Genomic DNA, 3384 nt, shown 5'->3' with positions numbered 1-3384 from the left:
TGAGATTTCTCTGAAATCTGTTTTTTCAGTGAAAATTGTTCTGTGTACATCCATTTTTATCTCCCTGTGGATTGTATTGTGTTTGAAATGTTACCATTATGAAATTTACATTTTATCTTTTTTTGATATATACTCTATTTTCACCAAGAATCCATACTTTGATTCTTATCTAGTTTTTGTTTTATTGAACTTCAACTTTGATTGATAGCATTTCACATTCATAGGTTCCATCGCTAAGATTCATTCAACTGCAGATACTTTACAAAGCAGACAATTTCTCTCAGCACTGAATATATATGTACTTTCTTTTCTTAATGTTTCCTAAGCAACAGAATAACAAACAACTACTCACTGCACAAGTTTCCTGTTTCCCAATTCAACCCTTTATTCTCTTTTCAAAATGAAATTTATTCATACAATATTCAAATATAGGTTAAAATTTTCAAATTTTAATGAGCCATCTTTAAGTAAATCTAGTTTTATAACATCCTGCTCCAAGTAGTTAGCTATTACAGATGTTCACATTTTATAACAAGTGCATCCCCATCGAACTGTCTCTGGAAGACATACAAAAAATAAACTCAACATTTTTCCAATAAATAGGTAAATAAATTAACAATGTTAGAAGAGGAAAATGATAAAACAAACCTAGTAATATGAAGAGGTTCCTTCTAAAGATTCACAGAAGTCTTACAACAGATTTAACATCATTGGACACACGCCACATGAATATATACAAACAAGTATTTTCCATATTAACATAAACACTTTAAAATGTCAAAGTGATTAATTATGTATAGAAAATTATATTTTGCTAATGTTATGTGTTCATATACTTATTTAGTCCATATTTATATTTATCCTTATAAATCAATGTATATATTTCCATATTTTCTGCCAACGCAGTAATAGTTAGAGAAATAGCTAAACTATACAAAATTTTGCCAAATTCACAATGTTACAAATGTAGTAAAGAAGGTTGAAATATATACAAAAATAATTTATTAAGAACTAATGTTTCTCTAAAATACAAAGGATGATGTACATTTTAGGAAACTGAGGGCTCCACAGCACTGAGCCTGCACCTCAGCCACCAAACCACAGAAATAAATGCCTGCCTAAATTTAGTGTTTCCCAGAATCAAGACATATGAGTGTCCAGAAGGGAAAGCGACTCCGACAGTCCAGAAAAGCAGAGAAACTGAAGTTTTCTGCTTATATTTAATGTTACAAAACTGAAAAAGAAGTGACAGAAAGAAAATGCTGTACAGTAACAGGAATGTGACAACCATTTTCATAGCCTTTATGTGAGCTGCCTTGCTGATGTCTCTAGAACGTTTGGCGTTGTACTGCATGCTCTTCAGATGTCTCCACAGGGAGAAGATGAGCAGGAGAAACACCGTCAGGGTCACAGTGAAGGGGATGAATGTGAACATAATGTTGGTGAGTAAAACAAGCCTAGCAACTTGAGAATAATTACTTGAGATAGCTCTGAAGAATATATTTGCTTCAATTCTGTAAATTAAGACATCAGTATGTGTGTCTATGACTAAAACATTTAAAAACAAGAGGAGCAGAGATGCCAACAGTATCCCTGAAACCATTTTTTTTATTCTCCACTTTAGATGAAGAAAAGTAGAGTTTGAAAAACGGGCTATCTTGAGAAAATAGAAGATGCTGAGACATGTAGCAAGCCAAATATTGAAATGATTGGTAACTGTCCAGAAAATACAGGTTTGTCTCACAATTCTTCTAGTTATTATTGTGGCTGGATACCATTTATATACAAATAAATTTGCAATTAGTGAAAAGAGATAAGCAATTCTGGAAATTGCCAGAGTAGTCAAGATCTGATCTATGAAAGATATCTTTCTCTTCTTTATCCAGTCCATAACGTTCACTAACACTGTGAATGCATTGCCTAAAGTTCCCATTAGCAATTCCACATTTAAAATAGTTAATAATAGGTAATACAAGGCACCATTCATTGTTTCCAAGATGATGTTCCGAATTACACTATACTCATATTTGTGAATACAGTCTTCTGATGTATGTCTAGCTGATTCTTATGAATTCATAACAAACAAATTAAATGAACTTTTGTGTACAATGTCAAGTAAACATCAAGATTTTCTAATGAAGTGGCTTATAGTTTTCTTCACAAAAATCTTACATTTTGTAAGAAAACCCAGGTGAGTGTCATCCAGATGCTTCATACCTTACATACAATGTACCGGAGTCCTCCATAGTTGATGCTAAAGAAAGCAGAATTCTCATGAACTGTCATCAAAACAAATAAATTTATTTGCATTGTTATGACTGTTTGCATATTAAATTGTAACCATTTAATCTCTGATAAGGAAAAATGATAAAATTCTAACTCACATGAAAGGCAAAGTATCTTAACTTCTAAGTAACATAAGATTTCCATTAAATATTTCAAAATAAAGCCAGGTATGTGTATATATATATATACATATATATATATTCAAAAGATTTTTTTCTCTAGGCAAACAATTACCTAGAAACCTTATCTACTTAGTTACTCTTCAAATATCTGAGGCTGAGATTAACAATTTTATTTTTTATAAGGTTATATATGCATGCATACACATACATAGATACTAATATATGCTAGTTCATAAATATGCATTTTACATCATAATCCCTTTCATGTCTGATTGAAATAATTCAGATTTATCATTTATTTAAATTTATTGTACATTTCACTTACAATTAGTAATGTGATGGTTGTTAGGAGATGGTATAAAATTGCTTCCATTTTTAATTGATGCAATAGTAAGGTAAATCTTCTAAAGACTTGTGACTATCTTCTTCAAACATGTAAAGAAATATGGAATAATTCCTATTCTGTTACAAAGACAATAAGTTTACATGAATTCACTTGCACAACAAGAATCTTTTTGATTATCCATGTCTCCTACCTTTGTTAATGCATCTGATTCCTTCACCAGTATGAACACTAGGCATTATTCATTTTCCTTCAGTTTGCACTGGCATTTGCTCCTGTAGTGTCACTGTAGGTATCAAGGCATATAAGGAGCAATTTACAGCCCAGGATAGGAAGGGAATGGAGCAATGGGTCATAACATTCTTCAAGACCTAATGAATAGTCAAAGGAGCAATAACACAAAAGAGAAGTATTAAAGCAAGAAAACAGAAAAACATGTATCAAAAACTATAGTAAACTTGGCCTAGTGGTGCACACCAGTATACATGGCTCAGCTCTGAAGGAAACTGGGCCAGTTAGTGAGACCCTGTATCAACATAACACTAACAAAAATGCTGAAATAAAAGGAAAAGCCACAGACTATTGCATGTGAAAGATAGATTATAACTGGTAATTGTGAACAAAGAAAGTGAC

At 31.8% G+C, this 3384-nt stretch overlaps 1 protein-coding gene across 1 annotated transcript; it reads right to left on the bottom strand.

The window, feature by feature from the left end:
* Positions 1–1048: 1048 nt before the first annotated feature.
* Positions 1049–1987, bottom strand: LOC126489180 (taste receptor type 2 member 140-like). The gene has a single exon (XM_050123237.1). The coding sequence runs from the start codon at positions 1985–1987 to the stop codon at positions 1049–1051; it is 939 nt and encodes a 312-aa protein (XP_049979194.1).
* Between the last annotated feature and the right edge of the window lie 1397 nt (positions 1988–3384).

This window comes from Alexandromys fortis, unplaced genomic scaffold (genome assembly GCF_014885135.2).
Source record: "Alexandromys fortis isolate MF-2015 unplaced genomic scaffold, M_Fortis_MF-2015_v1.1 scaffold_223, whole genome shotgun sequence".
Classification (NCBI taxonomy): Eukaryota; Metazoa; Chordata; class Mammalia; order Rodentia; family Cricetidae; genus Alexandromys; species Alexandromys fortis.
The sequence above is the reverse complement of the archived record's forward strand: the minus strand, read 5'-3'. Positions and strand labels throughout refer to the sequence as shown.